The following is a 20,152-nucleotide window of genomic DNA, read 5'->3' on the forward strand; positions in this document are numbered from 1 at the left end:
GTTACTGAAATTTCACTAGAATCAGAATTTTGTGTGGTAAGTTCTAGGAGAAAATGTTCTAGCTCTGCTCTGTACCTATCCTTGGAACAGACAGGGCAGGGGTTTCTGTAGAGGCAGAATATATGTTTAAATTTAAGGCCATATAGGGGAGCATGCATATGACAGGGAACTGAGGAAGGGTCTGTGGTAATAGGGGTTGAAGACTGCAATCCTCTTGTACTCCTATCCCCTCCAATGTAGCCTGTAGGTGCTAAAGCCTACACTGCTGCCATCAGTGCAGTTAATTTGGGGGACAGAAGTGGTGCATGGACAATAGCAGGTGGTTGGATTTTCACCGTTGGGGGTGGGGGGAGGCAGAGCAGTGGCCAGAGACTTCAGCTCCTTGCGGAAGACAGCTCAGAACATAAGCTTAAAAGTTTTCACCACAATCACATTTCAGCATCATTTTAACTTTTTATTTTGACCATTTCTAGTCTTGGCATTTATATCCTACCTCTATCATTAGAGAATCTAAGTGGCTTACAAAAGATAAGATGTAGAATGATTATAACATACAACAGGATTTACAAATTCAGGTACTTCTCAAACAAACAAAGTTTCAATGCTTTGCGGAACAAAAAATATCCGAAACAAGTACGAATTTGCTCCAGAATTGAATTCCAAATCTTGCTAGAATGATACCCAAATGAACTATCTATAACCAGCTAATCCAAAAAATGGTTTGTTCAAGATGGATTGCAACCTACATCCAAAACTGAATGGCATATGCCATACAAAGCATTTACAAGCAAAATAATATAGCATAAAATCTAAAAAGAAAACAAATTAAAGACAGTAGGTGACAAATTTATATGTGCAGCCAGTCTATTTCATACGAATACCTACACATATAATAAGCATTCTTATAGAATACTATTTATTTATGTATTTATGTACTGATTCAGTCCTTAGAGTACTAGTGCATGCCCTGGTCCTCTCTACACTGCCAAAACCTGTCGCTTCTTCTTCTTCAACAAAATTCGCCCTTTCCTCACCGAGCACACCACCCGAACCTGTCCATGCCCTCATTACCTCTCGCCTCGACTACTGCAACCTACTCCTCACTGGCCTCCCACTCAGCCATCTATCCCCCCTTCATTCCGTTCAGAACTCTGCCGCAAGTCTTATATTCCGCCAAAACCATTATTCTCATATCACCCCTCTCCTCAGGTCACTCCACTGGCTTCCGATCAGATACCGCATACAATTCAAGCTTCTCCTCCTTACTTACAAATGCACTCACTCTGCTGCTCCTCACTACCTCTCTACCCTCATCTCCCCCTACGTTCCTGCCCGTAACCTCCGCTCACATGACAAATCCCTCCTCTCAGTACCCTTCTCCACCACTGCCAACTCCAGGCTCCGCCCATTTACCTTGCCTCACCCTATGCCTGGAACAATCTTCCTGAACCCCTACGCCAAGCCCCCTCTCTATCCATCTTCAAATCCTTGCTTAAAGCTCACCTCTTCAATGCTGCTTTCGGAACCTAACCTTTCGAACATATAGACTGCCCCAATCTGCCTAACCTATCAGATTGACTGTACATTTGTCTCTTAGATTGTAACCTCCTTGAGCAGGGACTGTCCTTCCATGTTAAATTGTACAGCGCTGCGTAACCCTAGTAGCGCTTTAGAAATGTTAAGTAGTAGTAGATTCAGTCCTTAGAGTACTAGTGCATGCCCTGGTCCTCTCTACACTAGATTATTGCAATGCTCTTCTGTGCGGTGACTCAACAACAGATGTGGCATTTGCAACTAGTACAAAATGCAGCTGTGTGATCGCTTAAAGCAGAGGTAGGCAATTCCAGTCCTTGAGAGCCGCAGGCAGGTCAGGTTTTCAGGATATCCACAATGAATATGCAGGAGATAGATTTGCAAGCACTGCCTCCATGGTATGCAAATCTATCTCCTGCATATTCATTGTGGATATCCTGAAAACCTGACCTGCCTGCGGCTCTCGAGGACCGGAGTTGCCTACCCCTGGCTTAAAGAAATTGGCTAAACAGAACACATTACACCCTTTTTACGCAATGCACATTGGCTTCCAGTTTCCTATAGAGTGACATACAAGTTGCTACTCTTGAAATTTAAGGCTTTCTCCTATGGTACACTGCTTTATTTTACCTGTTTCTTATTACCCTACACTCCATCGCAGATGCTTTGCTCTTCTCAAACTCAGCTGCTTCAGGTGCCCCCATTGTCTACCAATTGTTCATCTACTAGTAGAAAGAAGTTATTCAGTATGCAGGTTTCCACTCTATGGAATTCCCTCCCTTTGGAGGGAGGGAGGGATGGCGGGAGGGAGAGAGGAACAGGGTGTAAATTTTAAAGGGGAAGAATAAGATGCTGGTAGGTTGGACACAGAAGGTGGGGCAGAAGATGCTAGCAGGCTGGACATCATGATTAATCACAATTAAAAATTTTATTCAAAATGCAGCCTGAATAATTACCTTTAAAAAATTTTATTTTTCAAACCTCCATGTGCTGGTAAAACTTGATTAATTATCTTGATCTTCTTTTCCTGAATTTCAGTGGAAAAAGAGAAAAACAGCCAGAAAGTGCACTTGTGGTCAAGTATGGAAACTGAACCAAAAAAAAACCTGCCACAAAAATCACTTTAATTATTTGTCTGAAAGGAAAGAGACTGGTAACTGAGGAAGAACAAAGAAAATTCCAAAATTGCACTAAAAAAAGCATCAGCAGAAAGGTTTCTCAATCATACTTCAGATTCATAGTGAGAACCCAAGCTCAGGTCTCAATCCATTACCCCCCCAAACATAGCAAGAACTGAAACACTGCACACAACAGCTCGCCTCATATCCAGGGGCAGACTGAGTGGTCTGGGTCCCCGGGCACTGAGGATGGTTTGAGTCCCCCCCACCCAGCCGCTGCCTGACATCCCCTACCACCACGCTGGTGCCCTCCCTACTGCCGCAGCTGACGCCCACGCTGCCCCAGTCCTACCTGAAAGGCCCAAGTAGTCTCTGCAGGGGAAGCATGTTCTTTCCTTCCCACTGCACTGCCGTTATTCCCTCACCTGCCAGCACCGCCTTATTTTCAAAATGGCGGCTGAGACTTCCTGCAGTAGTCTCACGGGTCTCAACAGTCTTGTGAGACTTCTGTAGGGAGTCTCGGACGCCATTTTTAAAATACAGCAGTGCCGGGCAGGGGGAATAGCTGTAGCACAATGGGCAGAAAGAACATGTTTCGCCCCGCAGAGGTCACTAGATCACCAGCGGCGCGCCTTTAAAGGTAGGACTGGGGAGGGCTATAGTGTGTGGCGGGCATCCCGGCAGAGTCTCTGGGCCCTCAGTTACTGCCTGTTTGCCCGAATGGTCAGTCCACTCCTGCTCATATCTAATGATCCTTATGCAAAACTGTACCCATCCTCTCAATGTTTATCTGTTCACAGACACAGCAGAGCTCCTTCCCCAGTGAAATTACAGGAAAAAAACAAGCTACTCCATTTTTACAGTGGAACAGAACACCGAGGGGCCTTTTTACTGAAGCTTAGCGTGTCCTAACAGACATTAGTGTGCACTAAATCTATGGGCCACGTGGGAGATTCTATATATGGCGCCTAAATCTACGTGCATCCATTTACACCAATGAAAACGTGGCGTAAATCCCAGTGCGTAAATTTAAGTGCACTGGCCCATATTCTATAACTAGGCATGTAAAATTCGGAACACCCAAGAAACACCCATTTCCCCACCCATAATCGTGCCGCCATTTTGCCTGTGCACATTAGAAGTTCGGCACACATCGTTACAGAATACACTTAGCGACTTGTGTACCTAAATTCTAATTAGTGATCGTTATTGCTTGTTAAGTGCTGTTATCAGCGCCCATTAGCTTGTTAAACTTATTAAGTTACATGCATTGTTATAGAATCTACACTAATTTTGGCACAGATATCTATGCGCGCTATATAGAATCCAGGGGTTAGCACATGCTAATGTGTATTAGTATGCACTAAGCTTTAGTAAAAGGGCCCCCAAGACAGCCTGAGATCTGCAAGATGCCAATGGACAAGGAACCATAGCAGATAGATGAAAGCTTTGAAAAAAAAAAGTTTTTATTACACTAATTACAACACATGTAATTAGTGTAATAAAAACTTTTTTTTCAAACCTCAAAACCCAACACAACCATGTTTTTCCCACATAAAGGCTGCATCAGGGGAATAATACTGTAAAAAAATGAATACAATAACAAATTGATAAAATCATAAATACAACAAAAACCACAAGCATAACAAATGTACTATGGCTCTTAACTATTGAAACATATACAATAAATAAATCAAGTGATATATATATTTATAAGTATAAAACATGTAAATAACCAACCACATATAACAGCACAGGATTTATCTGTTAGGCGTAAAGGCTTACAAGAGAAGTTAAGGGGCCCTTTTACAAAGGTGTGTAAGGGCCAATGTGCTTCCAGCGCGTGCCAAATCAGAATTACCACCCAGCTACCACATGCCCTGGGCAGTAATTCTGAATTCGGCACACCAAAAACACGCGGTACAAAATATTGTCTATTTTTCTACTGCATGACAGTGGACACGCACTGCATGCCTACCACCTGGGTAGCATGTGAGACCTAACCGCTAAGTCAATGGGTGGTAGTAAGGTCTTAAGCCAAAAATGGACACTTGCTGGTTTTTATTTTGCCGCACGTCCATTTTCCAGCCCCTTTAAAAAAGGCCCTTTTTCCAGGACACAGCAAAAACTGGCTGGGCACGTGCCCAAAAGACGTGCTCGCCCTGCCGCAGGCCAGGTTTTGCCATGGCTTAGTAAAAGGGCCCCTAAATAAGAAATGTTGGCAAAACATAAAGACCAATGATAAGGAATGTGCATAAGTCTTGATGGAATGAGACTGAACCATCGTGCGGCACAGCTGAGGTCTTTTATAGAGACATAAGATATTTGCAATTTTTGGTCACAATTTCAACATTGAATAACACAAGTATAAATGAATAACAGACATACTTAAAATGGATAAATAAATGTATAAATATCCATAGATGAAAGAAATGTATAAATGGCACAAAGCTAATAGTTTAAGATCATATCCAATGAGAGGTTAAGGGAAAAATTAGCAAAACCACCATAACAGAATAATTTTAAAAGTCAAAGGAGGCTTGTATTAGTAAAAAAAAAAAAAAAAAGATTACAATCACCATCTGAACTGAAAGAAAAATAATCCTCAGAAATAATTAAATTAAAAAGTCAGCATAACTTGTCAAACTGTCTCCTCCAAATCAGCAAAGTGTTGCAGTAAACAACCTTGCTTGAAAATTAGTCAAATGTATGCACCTCCCACTGTGAAATTCTGTAAAATGCTAAAATAACTCCTTGAAAACATTACCCAAATTAATTTAGGGCTTCTTTTATAAAGCTGTGCTAGCGATTCCCTCGTGGCAAATGAGAGGAAGGCCATAGGAATTGAATGGGCTTCCTCTCATTTGTCGCACAGGAATCACTAGCGCGATTTTGTAAAAGAAGCCCTTAGTAACAAAACAATGAGCAAACCTTGGACCCCTGTTTACTAAGGTGCACTAGCATTTTTAGCTATATACTATGGGTGTCTTTAGCATTAGTGTGCGCTAAAAATTATAGTACGCCTACAGCGCAGCTTAGTAAACAGGGCCCTTACTTGAACCATTACATTTTGTTTTGTAATCATAGGAGTCATAATATGGTCTAATTAACACTGTTTTAAAAAATATATCAAAAGGTCTGAAAAAACTCCAGACATTTCTAGGTATATGTGCATGTGGATAATGTACTTAGAAGAATCACATTGAAAAATTAATTTTTGCATAAAAATGCTAAACAAATTCTTTAAAAACTATGGGTCACTTTTACCAAACTGTGTTAAAAAGTGGCCTTAGCATATCCTTCCATGGGTCATTCCTGCTTGCTAAGGCCATTTTTACCACAGGGTAAAATGGCCGATTTTTCTATTTTCTGTATCAATGGCCATGCTCTAATTCTCCCATTAGTTTATGGTCATCGGTCATGAGCCCCTATCACCACCTATTTTGTAGGTGGTAAGGGCTCACGTGCTAACTACGTGCCAATTGGTTAGCACATGGCAATGTAGCTGCGCTAACCAATTAGCACAGAGCAAACACACTCTGCCCCCAGACCCACCCCAATGCTATAAAATAAATTTTATTTTTTTAGCGTGTGGGTAGCGAGAACTGATCCCACAATTACTGTGGGACACCTGAGCATGCCCCGTGGTAAGGCATTTTTAGCTACGATAGGCACACATTACTTCTTACCGCAGCTTGGTAAAAGGGCCCCTATCTGTTCAATTGATGCTTTCTGTGTTATAACCAACCACTATGAAGGTGATTTAAATTAAGATTGTCTGAAGTTAGACACTAGGATTCTGGGCACTAAGGGCTAGATTCTATATATGGTGCCTGAAAAATCTGTGTTGAAAAAAATATGCCTAGACATATTCTATAAAGTACGCCTAAATTTAAGTGTACTATTTAGAACAAGCCTTAAATTTCCTCGAGGAATATAGAATAGGCCAAGCGCCCGTACGTGCGACTAAATTTAGTTGCAGGCAGTTACGTCAAGTAAAATTTGGTGTAAATCCAGACTCCTAAATTAGGTGCAGACTGGGTGTATTCTATAACAACATGCATAGATTTGAGAAATAACAAGGCCGCCGAGCTGTAAAATCCAATGTGGAAACAACCAGAGCAGGTCAAGTAGTAGATGCAAACAAATCTTTATTGTAGAGTTCCAACCTAATGTAATGCCTGACACAGGCTGTGTTTCATCCACAAGGGGGCTGCCTCAGGCGCTACAAGATCATAAATAATCAAAATTACAAATATAAAATAATAAAACTAAAAATGAGAACCATGGAATGCAAAACAAAATGGAGAATCAAATGCAACATACATCTTACCTAAAATCTGAAAGCATATACATATATAGTAAGCATTAAAAATAATAAATATCAATCAAATATGTTTCTGGCTTTAAAAAATTGTCTTTTTCTCTCATATATTTTTTGAATATCCATATTGTATATTTTGTATTCTATGATTATATTATACTAACATGTAAGCCCTTTATAGGCACCCACAGTTTTCTTTTGTAAGATATATTGCTCTGCAGAGTTTAATGAATAGTGATTTTGATGTTGTCTGTACTGTATTGCACTCTTTACATTCTTCAATGTTTTGTCTGATTTAAAGTGACGTCTATCTGACTTTGGTGATAGCGATTTCCAATTTCTCCAATTTTAATATGTTTTTAAGATTGTTATAGTAACATATTTCATTTGGTAATAGATTTTTTTTTGGTTTATGTATTCAGCGCAGGTGCTGACCAATACTTAGTGCTGACACCCAAATAGCTGCAAATAGGTGGGAAAATGTGGGATACAAATCAGCAAATAAATAAAATAGCTAACGAGGCAATATTTGGACTGCATTTTATGTGGTTCAAGATGCCCAGTTAGCTATGCAGGTATAACCCCCTGCTCCTCTCCTGACCTGCCCACTTGGGACATGGCTGGTGAGTGCCGATCTGCCGCAGCACTATCTGGTTAAGTGCCACTGAATATTGGCAGCCAGGAGGGCACAAGCGACTTAAAGAAGGAGGCGGCTCTCCCGCCCACTTAAATCACTTTGAAATATCAACCCCCAAGTTTATAGTATAGGAGTGTAAGTCAGTGCTTGTTAATGCTAATTTAGTACCTATTATATAAGTAGGTTACAGGTGTAACTGAAGCCATTCCATAACTTACCTGCATGGGCATTTAAAGAAAGAGGGAGTATACGTTCCTCTAGTGTGTGAGGCACATAAACTCAGTGGTGTTCTTTGGTCGGCTGCCCCCCCCCCCCCCCCCCGATGTAGCATCATCCCCACCCACCCCCCGATGTAGCATCATCCCCACCCACCCCCGGTGCATCACCTCCCAACACCCCGTCTCCTGCATTGCTCTTACCTCCTGTGGTGCTAGGAGCAGCCATGCATCTGTTGGCTCCTCTTGTTCCCTGCTTCCTCTGTCCCAGAACAGGAAGTAACATCAGAGGGAGCAGGAAACCTACGGAGCCAACAGCCACGTGGCTGCTCCCTGCACCCCCCCCCCCCCCCCCCGCAGCGTGCACCCGGGGCAGACCACCTCCACTGCCCCACCCTCAGTAAGCCACTGCATAAACTGAATATATTCAATCAAAGGAGCTAAAAACATTTTTTTAAACTGTCTGTGTATGATATTTTGTCTACTCTGACAGAATATTTTTTGAAATGGCACATGAGGTTTTTTTAAGGATGAATGCCATTCCTTCACCCTTTCAACTACACATGTATTATCCATAAACCCACTGCCCTGCCTGGAATCTTATTGTTGAAACCTGCCACCATTCCTCAATTTAACTCTAGTTCAGGTGTTTTTATGATTAAGACACTTGTGCCCTCAGGCACAGATCATTGGGGGAGGGATCTGATCCTGAGAAGAGACAGTAACAGTGAAGCCTACAGTTTTTACCAGGGAAAGGACTAGACACTGGGGAGTGGTGCAGCTAATAAGAAAAGAGATTGGGCCCAAGTCTTCAGTGTTGCCTGACCTGTCTGGTATCAGAGGTTTTAGGAGATTCAATCCGCCCAATAATCAGTGCTATTCAACCAGCCAGGAATGGGTCCTGACAGTTAAATAGCTCTTAACCGGTTATCCATGAATATTCAGCGCGGGATTGCCAGTTATCTTCCGCTGATTATTTGCAGTCAGCACTTAGCGGTTAACCGGCTATATCGTGTGATATAGCCAGCTATCTGCTAATGTTCAGCTTATCTTTGGCCGGTTTCAACATAACCGGCCAGTGCTGAGTATTGACTTGGCTGGTTATGTTGAAACTGGCCAAAAATAAACTGGATATTCAATGCCAGTCACCAGAAATGGCCTGGAATTTAATATCCGGACTCAGCACCGACCACAGGAGTAGCTTGGCTAACTTCCACGGTCTGAATATTGGCCCCAATGTGCTTTAGTCACAGGCCTTAACAAACTTATTTGTGCACCAGTTACAGGAGTAACCCTTAGCCCCACTAATCTGAGAGGCCTGCTACAGATGTCAGAGTATACAAACCTAAAGCTGCAATCCTTGGTCTTTCACGCCAGGCAGGGAAGCTCTTCCTCAAACTATCTGGGATTCCCCTCAGGACATGATACCTCCCTTCACCTTGTAATATCAGTCCGATACCTTGAAGTTGCTGGAGATTGAATGTAGGCTCAGCCAATAGGCACCACCTTGTCCTGTGCAACCCTGGTCCTCCTGCTCTCAGAGGTTTCCTTCTGCCTACAACTCCTTCATAGTAATACATTGATGGAGCCTTAGCTTAAGCAACCAAAGCACAAATATACCATTTTGGTTATGATGGTTTAACAACCTAAGGACGGGACCTGCGTGTAGGCTGTAATATTTATATCAGTCCGTTTCCTGGAACTCCTCCTACCTCATTGGTAAGAATCACACCCTCTCGCTCCCCACCCCCAAAATACTGGAACATTCTAAGAGGCATTAAAAAAAGTCACCTCTTAAACCTGGTGGAGCCACAGGGGTATCCACGGGCAAAAAGAAGTTCATCTTCATCCAACCACATCTCTCTCTCTCTATCTAGGAACACAAAATCCGAAGTTGGGCTCAGCATCTCTGATTATTCTATGCCTTGAATTGCATTCTTCTTCTTTTATCAGAACAACCCAAACAGAAATGTGTCATCAGTCATACATAGTAGATGACGGCAGAAAAAGACCTGCATGGTCCATCCAGTCTGCCCAACAAGATAAACTCATATGTGTATCTTACCTTGATTTGTACCTGCCTTTTTCAGGGCACAGACCGTACAAGTCTGCCCAGCAGTATTTCCCGCCTCCCATCACCGGCTCTGGCACGGACCGTATAAGTCTGCCCTCCACTATCCTCGCCTCCCAACCACCAACCTCTCTTCCCCCACCTGCTCCGCCACCCAATTTCAGCTAAGCTTCTGAGGATCCATCCAGTCTTCTGACTATACAGGCCAAGTCTGGGTTATGTTACTAAAGCTTGGATTTGTAAACCGCTCCCCTCTCCCCTGAATACAAACAATAGTGCCTAAAACAGACTACCCTCTATGCACTCAAGTCAGGGCTGCCACTTATCAGATTAATTCAGTATGGCAGTCATGGTCCAAATGAAATCTCACTGCAACATGAAGTGCCAGCAATCTGAGCTGAGATTTTGTTATTTCTTTACGTTTTTTTTTCTATTTTCATACCTCCTGTTATCAACTAGAATCTCTGAACAGGAAGAGGAGTTGGAAAAGAGCAAAATTGGATATTTTAAAATGAAAGCAGATGAAGACAAGCTATTTCAGCAGAGCGAGGTGCATTTGGATGCTGTCTCTCGCTTTTTGATCTTATAAAAGCAAAGCTTGCACAGAGAATATGAGTCACAGAAGGAAGGGGGGGGGGGGGGGGGGGAGGAAACTGCCTTAAATTACATTCTCCACAACAGAAGACTACTTGTTTTCATGCTGTGTTATTGAGTCCAAGGCAGGATTGCCTGCAAGCCTCTTCTTATTAAAAAAAAAACCACACAATAGAAATAAAACCAAAGAAAAACTGAAAACCTTTGCAGAGATACAATAGAGTCCTCCAGTTCACCTTTAAAAGTTATGAGAATGCTTGCCAATTCTTACTTCAATATTCCAATCCAAAAATGAACTGCCAGGAGCAAGCCTGGCTCTATCCATATACTAAATCTGATTGGAGTTATTCAACTTTATATTACGAAGTTTTAAGACAATAATTCTTCACAAAGCAGATCACAACCTCGCAAATGAAAAAGAGCATCAATTTCATTAGAAAAGTTTCTAAATGCATATGCATATCACCATTTTACAAAATGCTAAAACATAAATATACTGTAACTGCATAAATACATTCATTAAACCTATCATCTTACAAAAACTCATTATAACTGCATAAATAAAACAAACACATTATCTATACTAAAAATGCAGGTGTCTCACATATAACCACTAATTGTGATTGATTAAGAAAAGAATACCATTATAACCAAAGAGATAATAATAAACAGAGGTAAAATATTAATATAGCATAAATCTGAAATATTAAAAAGACCCAAAGTTTTGCTTCAATGACTTTAGATCATAAATCATACAAACGAACTAGCCAGCTACAGCCACATTGTGAGATTTGAGAGCCAGCTGACTACAAATGCATTTGCATTTATTAATGCTCAACATGAAACAGGATGCAACCTAGGGCAGGTGAGAGGGCCATGGTACTCAGGGATCCTTTTACTAAGGTGTGCTGAAAAATGGGCTGCGGTAGTGTAAGCACATGTAATGGACGCGCATAGAATCATTTTTCAGCGCACCTGTAAAAAAGGCCTTTTGAAATTTTTTGCCAAAAATGGACATGCAGCAAAATTAAAATTGGCGCGCATCCATTTTGAGTCTGAGACCTTACCCGCCAGCGATTGACTTAGCGGTAAGGTCTCTTGCGTTAACCGTGTGGTAATCGCCTACGGGTGTCAAGTCGGAGTTGCCGCGCATTAGAAAATAACATATATTTTTATTTTCTGGCGCGCCTAGCGGCCGCATGTCAACAATAAAATTATCACATGGGCCACGTGGTAGCTGGGCGGTAACTCAGAATGGGTGCACGTTGGGCGTGCGTAGGCGCCTATGCGGCTTAGTAAAAGGGCCCCTCAGATTCTTACACGTGCTATACTCAAGTATATTAAGGACCTTATTTACAAAAGAATAAAAATATGTGTTTTGAGGACAGCAATGAAGTTTTGAAACTGCATCATTTGAATTTTTTGCCATAGTTTCAAAAAAAAAAAAAAAAAAAAAAAACTGGACTGGTCCGATGGTAATGCTCCATCTCCAGCTGGGAAGTTAGTTTCCTTTGTTGTAGGAGAACCACACTTGCTGGCAGGGATTTGTTTGTTTCAGGTTTCAGCTTCTATCCTTGGGTTTTGATATTCAAATTAGAGCTGTGCTCTGTCATGTGGAAGGTCCATGATTGGATCCACAGGTTGGCCAGGGCTGGGGATTCTGTGCAGACACCGCTCACAGGCCCCTGGAGAAGGGCATCAGGTAACTACTTAAGGATGATACCTAGTGGCCAGATTCAGGGCTCAAAAGTGTAGAGCTTTCTGGATAAGCCCTAGTGTATGGTCCCTGGCCCAGAACCATCACTGCAATGACCAAACTAGGTACGTGAGGGGAGGGTGGGGGGCAAGAGAGAAAAACAAAATGAAGATTTAAGGAGCTGGATCCCAAGTTCAAACAGAAGGAGAAAACTGATGGGCTAAAAAAGAAAAACACTGGTGTTGTAAAACCTATTGTAAAGCCTGCCTGTGGGATCATGTTATCTGCGGATCACTTGCAGTCTTCACTAATGCTTGTTCGTAAGAGCCTAGTGAAATTCGGGTTTTACTGATAACCCACCCAAATGTCAGTACACAGTCCAGAAAAGCTTCAACAAGGATGGTTTCTCCTAAGCAACAGTATCCTCTGTCATACTGCTTCCCACTCTTGCTCACACGCTTGCACACACACATGCAGGAATTTTGTGCCAGATCACTCAAGAAATCGAAAACATTTTTATTTTTTTACCATTCTGTAGAAACCTTCTAGGGACTGTAATTCTCCTCTAATTGGAGGACCTCTTGTGATCTAATCTCCACTGAATCTAATTGGAATAATTTGGAATATAAGACATTGTATAGGGATATACATTCATTAGCAAGCCTTTAAAAAATGTGGGTGCACTAAATCAATTAGCATGTGTTGCCATAGAATGTAGTAAAAGCAGTTAGCAGGGTTTAAAAAAGGTTTGGATAGCTTCCTAAAAGAAAAGTCCATAAACCATTATTAAAATGGACGGGGAAAATCCAGTGCTTATTTCTAGGATAAGCAGCATTCAATATATTGTACTGTTTTGGGATCTAGCCAGGTAGTTATAACCTGGATTGACCACTGTTGGAAACAGGATGCTGGGCTTGATGAACCTTCGGTCTGTCCCAGTATGGCAATACTTATGACCCCCTTTATGCTTCTACTCATCCACCCATCTCCCATCTCTTGTTGGTGCCTAATGGTTAGTGCAGTGGACCCAGATCCCAGGGAACTGGGTTCAGTTCCCACCCTGGGCAAGTCACTTAACCTTCCGTTGTCCTAGGCACAAAAATTTAGACTGAGAGCCACTAGGGACAGAGAAAGTACCTGCATATAATGTGTACAGTGCTGCATACGTCTAGGAACGCTACACAAATAATTAGTAGTAGTAAAAGTAACAATTCTAATATTTCTGAAGTCCCTTCCAACCTTCAGCTGTTGCTGTCCATACTACTCTGGTCCTCCCCTTCCTCAAGAAAACAGACAATATTCATAACCTTCCTTAGCTGCTTCTGAACTTTTCCCATGAGCCAGCCCTTGCTGTCCACCTTCTGAGCCTCCAACCCTGGCCCTTTTCCCCTGCAGGAGACCTCCACAGAAGAGCCACAGTGTGCATAGCCTCCCCAGAACATTTTTACATCACTTTTACCCAGCAAGCCTTGCATTAGGAAACAAAAAGCAATTAAGATGGTGAGCCACAAAAATAGCAGGAAATTATTCCAAAAGTATTTTTGCTACCAGACACTAGCAAATCCAAAACATACAGTGCTTCTGTCTGCTCCAGGGAAATGATTTTTATTGTTTGTGTTCTATGGAGTATACTAAAAAAAAACTTCTACAAAAGAAGAAGAATCAAAAAATCAGTTTCACTGCTTCTTTATGGCACCATAAAATTGGTATAAGAATATACAGTGAGGATGAAACCATCTGGATTATATTTTATTTGCACACCCAGTTTTACACCCAAATTTCATTTCAAAGAAGGAACACATTATTTAAATAAGAGCATTGTCAGTATTAATCATACTGGCTGGACTCATTCCATTTGTTCCTCAGTACAGCTGAACAGTTTTGTAAATTACTCCTTGCAAGCTTGGAATCATCTTTTTTCTGCCACCAGAAATCTAAACCCTGCTTCATCAGTCCAGAGACCAAAAATATGAACTCACTCACTTCTTCCCTAAATTAACCTTGAATCACAGTAATTCATCTTTAGCACACATGGGATCTCTCCCAACAGAATTCAAACATCTGACCTGTTGGCAGACAGATTGGCCAGCAAGAGGTCAATTGTGTTCACTGTTTGAAATGCAAATATTTTAGTGTTATAAAGTACTACTTGTATTCAGAAAATGCTATCTGGAAAGCTGTATCTAGCACCTGGTTGGGCATTTGGTGGAGGAGTAGCCTAGTGGTTAGAGCACTGGTCTTGCAATCCAGAGGTGGCTGGTTCAAATCCCACTGCTGCTCCTTGTGATCTTGGGCAAGTCACTTAACCCTCCATTGCCTCAGGCACAAGCTTAGATTGTGAGCCCTCCTGGGACAGAGAAATATCCAGAGTACCTTAATGTAACTCACCTTAAGCTACTAATGAAAAAGGTGTGAGCAAAATCTAAATAAAAATACAAAATAGTGGGACAACTAGAAGCAAAAGTGGACATACACTCATACCTCCTTCACAGACCCACACTATTTACTGGAGATGGACTACCACAGTGGTATTCACAGAGAATCGTGAGGATCCATACATGGTTTCAATTTTTAGGATGCCCCTAATGAATACAGATGAGATATTTGTATGCATACTACTGCCACTGCATGCAAATCTCTCATGCATATTTGTGGCCCTGAAGAGCTGCCTTCTCACCCACCAACTACTCTTTATAGGAGAAACTTCTAATAAATTACGCACTAATATTGGTAATAGGCCCAGTGGTACCACCAAGCTATAAGAGTCGAGTTTGGGATCTTCTGTAGTGGCTTTCGGTGGAAGCCCTGCTGGACAGTTCACAGCGTATCACTGGTTCCAGAAGACAGAGGAAAACACTAAAGAAGCACAACAGGGACAGAAACGCACAATGAAGACCTACGTACTGTACCGGAATGCCGGGGGTAAGAGAAGGTAAGTATCTTCCTTCCCATCTGCGTTTGCAGACATCCTTGACTCAATTTAAAATATATTTGAAAACTTATCTTTTCTTAGATGCTTATACTTGAGACGGTAGCCTATATGAATCCTGTGAAGCGCTGACGTTACTTTGTGTGTATCCCTCCCCCTGTTTTCTATCACATATTGTAGTTCTGCCTCCTTTCTTCCCCTCACTATGTTGTATTATTCCAGCACATCCCCTGTTTTATTATTTTTATTACTTTTAGAGTATAAACCGCCTAGATGGCAATGCCTTAGTTTAATAAACTTGGAAAACTTAGACGGTATGTAATTCATATCTGGAGTATATATTTTATTTGGAGTAGAAGAGTAGCCTAGTGGTTAGTGCAGAGGGCTTTGATTCTGCAGAACTGGGTTTGATTCCCACTGCATGGCTGCAGCAGCTAAACTAATTCTTTGTAATTCTGTAAATGGTGAAGTGATGGTAGATACTCCTGGGAACCCTGTATTCAACTACACTATGAAAACTGCCTCTCTCAACATGAGAGCCCCTTGGAAAACAGCACATCACTCTTCTTGGTAAGCATTCTATCTTGTCATTGTTGGCCGTGTAATTGTATACAGAGGGCACCACTGAACTCTACATTTCAAACACAGTTATTCTCTGGCATTTTTCAGATAACATCCATCAGACATACAGTGGTGGAAATAAGTATTTGATCCCTTGCTGATTTTGTAAGTTTGCCCACTGACAAAGACATGAGCAGCCCATAATTGAAGGGTAGGTTATTGGTAACAGTGAGAGATAGCACATCACAAATTAAATCCGGAAAATCACATTGTGGAAAGTATATGAATTTATTTGCATTCTGCAGAGGGAAATAAGTATTTGATCCCCCACCAACCAGTAAGAGATCTGGCCCCTACAGACCAGGTAGATGCTCCAAATCAACTCGTTACCTGCATGACAGACAGCTGTCGGCAATGGTCACCTGTATGAAAGACACCTGTCCACAGACTCAGTGAATCAGTCAGACTCTAACCTCTACAAAATGGCCAAGAGCAAGGAGCTGTCTAAGGATGTCAGGGACAAGATCATACACCTGCACAAGGCTGGAATGGGCTACAAAACCATCAGTAAGACGCTGGGCGAGAAGGAGACAACTGTTGGTGCCATAGTAAGAAAATGGAAGAAGTACAAAATGACTGTCAATCGACAAAGATCTGGGGCTCCACGCAAAATCTCACCTCGTGGGGTATCCTTGATCATGAGGAAGGTTAGAAATCAGCCTACAACTACAAGGGGGGAACTTGTCAATGATCTCAAGGCAGCTGGGACCACTGTCACCACGAAAACCATTGGTAACACATTACGACATAACGGATTGCAATCCTGCAGTGCCCGCAAGGTCCCCCTGCTCCGGAAGGCACATGTGACGGCCCGTCTGAAGTTTGCCAGTGAACACCTGGATGATGCCGAGAGTGATTGGGAGAAGGTGCTGTGGTCAGATGAGACAAAAATTGAGCTCTTTGGCATGAACTCAACTCGCCGTGTTTGGAGGAAGAGAAATGCTGCCTATGACCCAAAGAACACCGTCCCCACTGTCAAGCATGGAGGTGGAAATGTTATGTTTTGGGGGTGTTTCTCTGCTAAGGGCACAGGACTACTTCACCGCATCAATGGGAGAATGGATGGGGCCATGTACCGTACTCCTGCCCTCCGCCAGGGCCTTAAAAATGGGTCGTGGCTGGGTCTTCCAGCACGACAATGACCCAAAACATACAGCCAAGGCAACAAAGGAGTGGCTCAGGAAGAAGCACATTAGGGTCATGGAGTGGCCTAGCCAGTCACCAGACCTTAATCCCATTGAAAACTTATGGAGGGAGCTGAAGCTGCGAGTTGCCAAGCGACAGCCCAGAACTCTTAATGATTTAGAGATGATCTGCAAAGAGGAGTGGACCAAAATTCCTCCTGACATGTGTGCAAACCTCATCATCAACTACAGAAGACGTCTGACCGCTGTGCTTGCCAACAAGGGTTTTGCCACCAAGTATTAGGTCTTGTTTGCCAGAGGGATTAAATACTTATTTCCCTCTGCAGAATGCAAATAAATTCATATACTTTCCACAATGTGATTTTCCGGATTTAATTTGTGATGTGCTATCTCTCACTGTTACCAATAACCTACCCTTCAATTATGGGCTGCTCATGTCTTTGTCAGTGGGCAAACTTACAAAATCAGCAAGGGATCAAATACTTATTTCCACCACTGTAGGAACATAGAATCTGAGTTCAGGTAAGAAGCATTCAGTCTCCTACGTTCATTTCTGGTACAGGGGACAGGGGTGATAAGATGATCCCTATTAAGTAAGAGGATGAGATCAAAGAAAAAAAAAAGACGAGGGGTGTAATCTGCAGTGAGTGGCAAGTACAATCCTAAACATCAGCACAGAGAAAGTAACCTGCATGTTCTGCACAGAATGTCACATACAACTGTATCCATCTATCCATGCTGGTCTTCATCTGCCATCTCTTACTATGTTACTATATAGATGCTGGCCAGGAAGCAAACACCTTGCTCACCTCTCTGACTTCGCCAAGTTGCCCAGGATACTGGCTTTTGGCCCTTCGTGCAGCAGCAGGTGACTTGTGATGGGTGATGGTGACAACGTTCTGTGCACTGTGGGACAAGTGTCTTTGGCTGCCAGGAGACGCAGAATTAGTTGCTCCATGTGGAAGCAAAGAGAAACTTCTGGCTCTTGAAGATGCTGATCCCTAGAAGAAGGAAGAGACACCCTGAAAAATGACTACTGCTACTTATCATTTCTAAGGTGTTACCAGGCACATGCAGTGCTGTGCAGAGAGATATAAGAGGCAGTCCCTGCTCCAAAGTGGTTACAAATCTAGTCAAAACAAGCATACACAACAAATGAGACTAGAACAAGATTCTCCAAGTTCAGTCTTCAAGGGCTGCAAACAGGCCAGGTTTTCAGGATATCCCTAATGAATATGCATGAGAGATTTGCATGCAGATCTCTCTTATGAATATTCATTAGGGATATCCTGAAAACATGGTCTGCTTGCAGCCCTCGAGGACTGAACTTGGACAAGCCTGGACTAGAATATGGTTATTATAGAGAAGAGGTCACAATGTGACAACAACCCCAAAAAGGTGAGTTTTAAATCTGGATTTGAATATGGCCAGCGAGGGAGCATGATGCATTGACTCTGGAAATCTGTTCCATGCAAACAATAGGCGTGTAGGGCTGACAGTTCATGATTTAAGTCTCTCATCAAAAACTCATTAGCAAGAATTTATAAATGCTTCCATGATTTTATCAGCTTTCATCATCCCCCATAAAACAGTGGGTCATTTATCAGATGCAACCATCCTGTACAGAATGGAAGCGGGTCAACTTGGGAGTCCTGAAGCACTTCATATCATTTGTTAACTGAAAAGCCAAAAAAATTGTTACAATGCTTTTCTTGCAGTAGAAAATATATTAGGTCGCGGCCGGCAACACTACTCAAGTGATGACCTGAAGCAATGTACTACCAACGTCAATAAATATCCTTACAAGGGGAGAAAAGGAAAGCATGTGGATACAGCAGTGGTTCCCAAACCTGTCCTGGGGGAACCCCAAAAAGCAACAAGGCAGACGATCCGCAGACTCCAATGTGGATACAAACAAAGCAGATCAGTGGTAAATCCAAACAAATCTTTATTTCAGAATCTCAATCTAATAAAATGCCCGACGCAGGCTGTGTTTCGCCCAAAAGGGCTGCGTCAGGGCTACAAAATAATAAAGAATCAAAAATTACACACATAAACACACACAAAAAACATACAAGATAAAAATATATGAAAACAACGACATGTAAATATCAATATACATATGTATAACATATATATGCATATAAAGCATTAATAATAGTAATGATGATTAAAAGCAAATCATCAAAAATAGAATATATAATAATACATACTTGTTAAAATAGAAAAGACATAAAAATAATGTTAACCACATATTTAAAAAATCATGTTAAACACAGACTTCTGAAGGCGTTGGCAACTATTTTTCACACTATCTGTAATATTTAAAATATGCACTGGCACCGTCGGCAGTCTGCTCTCCCCTTGCCCTCAACCTGGCTGTGCTTCTGTTTTGTAGATGTTCTGTAGTACCCCTTGCCAGTCAGGTTTTCAGAATATCCACAATGAATATACATGAACTTGATTTGCATACACTGTCTCCATTATATGCAATCTCTTTCATGCATTGTGGATATCCTGAAAACCTGACTGGCAAGGGGTACTCCAGGACTGGACTTAGGAAACACTGGCCTAGGGGTTAGAGCAGTGAGCTGGAGATCAGGGAAGCTAGGCAAGTCATTTTCACTCTCTATTGCCAGAAATGCCACAAATACACTGCCCCCAAAAGAGTGAGATTTATAAGCAATGCCCCTAAGTAAAAAAACTTCACAAACGGAAGAAGCCACAGTAAACAGTATTTAGCTTCTGAAAGGATATAGACAGAGTGGAAACAGAATTAGGGCAATCTTCAAAGCTCACTAAATAAAATGTATTTTCAAGGGGGCATACACAAGGACAGGGTATGGATGGAACACCCGCTTATGTATATGACTTGCAGAATAGTGTAGGCTATAGGGATACTTGCTGCACTTAGGCGCTCACACCTAAACCCGATCTATGTGGAGGAGTAGCCTAATGGTTAGTGCAGTGCGCTTTGAGCCTGGTGACCTGAGTTCAATTCCCACTACAGCTCCTTGTGACCTTGGGCAAGTCACTTAACCCTCCATTGCCCCAGGTATAAAAACTTAGACTGTGAGCCCTCTAGGGACAGAGAAAGTACCTGTATATAAAGTGTACAGTGCTGTGTATGTGAAGTAGTGCTATAGAAATGATTAGTAGTAGCAGATCTATGATGGGTATAAGTGTATGTGCCTAAATGTTAGGCACCGATACCAGATGCTTGTATTCTATAATGGAATCTAGGCACCTAGTTTCCTTTACGGAATAGG

At 42.0% G+C, this 20,152-nt stretch overlaps 1 protein-coding gene across 2 annotated transcripts in view; it reads right to left on the bottom strand.

The window, feature by feature from the left end:
• OSBPL10 (oxysterol binding protein like 10) overlaps positions 1–20,152 on the bottom strand; it is a 407,162-nt gene that overhangs the window by 184,365 nt on the left and 202,645 nt on the right. Inside the window, exon 4 of one of the 2 annotated variants that reach the window (XM_030205965.1) lies at positions 17,693–17,884. The exons of the other annotated variant lie outside the window; for it this stretch is intronic. Coding sequence (XP_030061825.1) covers positions 17,693–17,884 — 192 coding nt within the window. The remainder of the gene's footprint in view (positions 1–17,692; positions 17,885–20,152) is intronic. 2 annotated transcript variants of the gene reach the window in all.

This window comes from Microcaecilia unicolor, chromosome 1, assembly GCF_901765095.1.
Source record: "Microcaecilia unicolor chromosome 1, aMicUni1.1, whole genome shotgun sequence".
Taxonomy (NCBI): Eukaryota; Metazoa; Chordata; class Amphibia; order Gymnophiona; family Siphonopidae; genus Microcaecilia; species Microcaecilia unicolor.